Source organism: Echinops telfairi, unplaced genomic scaffold (genome assembly GCF_000313985.2).
Source record: "Echinops telfairi isolate 266 unplaced genomic scaffold, ASM31398v2 ScPeMD7_443;HRSCAF=831, whole genome shotgun sequence".
Taxonomy (NCBI): domain Eukaryota; kingdom Metazoa; phylum Chordata; class Mammalia; order Afrosoricida; family Tenrecidae; genus Echinops; species Echinops telfairi.
Genome location: NW_022104341.1, coordinates 85,756,277 through 85,757,487, shown reverse-complemented (window position 1 = coordinate 85,757,487; position 1,211 = coordinate 85,756,277). Strand labels below are relative to the sequence as shown.

The window sequence follows — 1,211 nt, the reverse complement described above, 5'->3', positions numbered from 1 at the left end:
TCCTAAGCATTAAACATTCTACCAAAGCCCTCTTGTCCATCCCAGTTCAACTGCCCCCGCTAGCACCCCCCATCACCTTGAGAAAAGCTCCCTTGATGTCCTTGTTCCTCAGACTATAGATAACAGGATTGAGCAGAACCCTGAAAACATTATAGAAGAGCGCAATTTGCTTGTCACATTCAGGGGAGTAGCTGGAGTTGGGCTTAAGGTAGATGTATATAGCTGGAGCATAGAAGAATGTGGCCATAGTTAGCTGGGAAGCACAGGTGATTATGAAGTTGCTTGTTATTACATCACAATGGAGCAAGTTGATCAAAATGCCCATATTGCTTCCATGTTCTACAATGGTTCCACTGGACACATTGAAAAAATGTACAATGTTCAAAGGTAGAATGTGTGTCCAAAACATTGGATATTGTCCTTTTCCTAAGCATTGAACAGTCTACTCAAGGCCCCGTGACCATCCCAGTTCAACTGGCCCCCCTACCATGCCCCATCACCTTGAGAAAAGCTCCCTTGATGTCCTTGTTCCTCAGACTGTAGACAACAGGATTGAGCAGAGCTGTGAAAACATTATAGAAGAGTGCAATTTGCTTGTCACGTTCAGGGGAGTAGCTGGAGTTGGGCCTAAGGTAGATGTATGTAGCCGGAGCATAGAAGCATGTGGCCACAGTCAGGTGGGAAGCACAGGTAGAGAAGGTCTTGCAACGTCCCTTGGTGGATTTGATCTTGAGAATGGCCTGGACAATACGGATATAAGAGGCTAGAATAAGGCAACTTGGAGTGACATTCACAAATACACTGCAGACCAGTTCCAACATCCCAATGAGGTGGGTATCCATGCAAGCTAAGCTTCGTACTGAGGGACCTTCACAGAAGTAGTGGTTGACAATGTTGGGCCCACAGTAGGGCAACCTCATTGTGAGGAAGGTGTGAATTAGAGAGAAGAATAAACCACAAATACAGGTCCCAGTTGCCAGTCGTGTGCACATTCCCCAGCTGAGGATAACAGTGTAGCGCAATGGGTAGCAAATGGCCACATATCGGTCATAGGCCATGACCACAAATATGATGCACTCACTCAGGGCCAGGCAACCAAACGCATACATCTGCAGCCAACAGCAAGCAAAAGAGATAGTCTGAGAGCGAGCAAGAAGGTGCACCAGCATCTGAGGCATGGTGGTGGTGACATAGCCCACGTCCAGTATGGC

General features: G+C 47.2%; 1 protein-coding gene across 1 annotated transcript in view; it reads right to left on the bottom strand.

Annotated features, from left to right (window-relative positions):
* Positions 1–470: 470 nt before the first annotated feature.
* The window catches only part of LOC101645718 (olfactory receptor 2A5-like), a 1,705-nt gene continuing 964 nt past the window's right edge, over positions 471–1,211 (bottom strand). The window contains exon 2 of the mRNA XM_030886072.1: positions 471–1,206. Coding sequence (XP_030741932.1) covers positions 471–1,206 — 736 coding nt within the window. The remainder of the gene's footprint in view (positions 1,207–1,211) is intronic.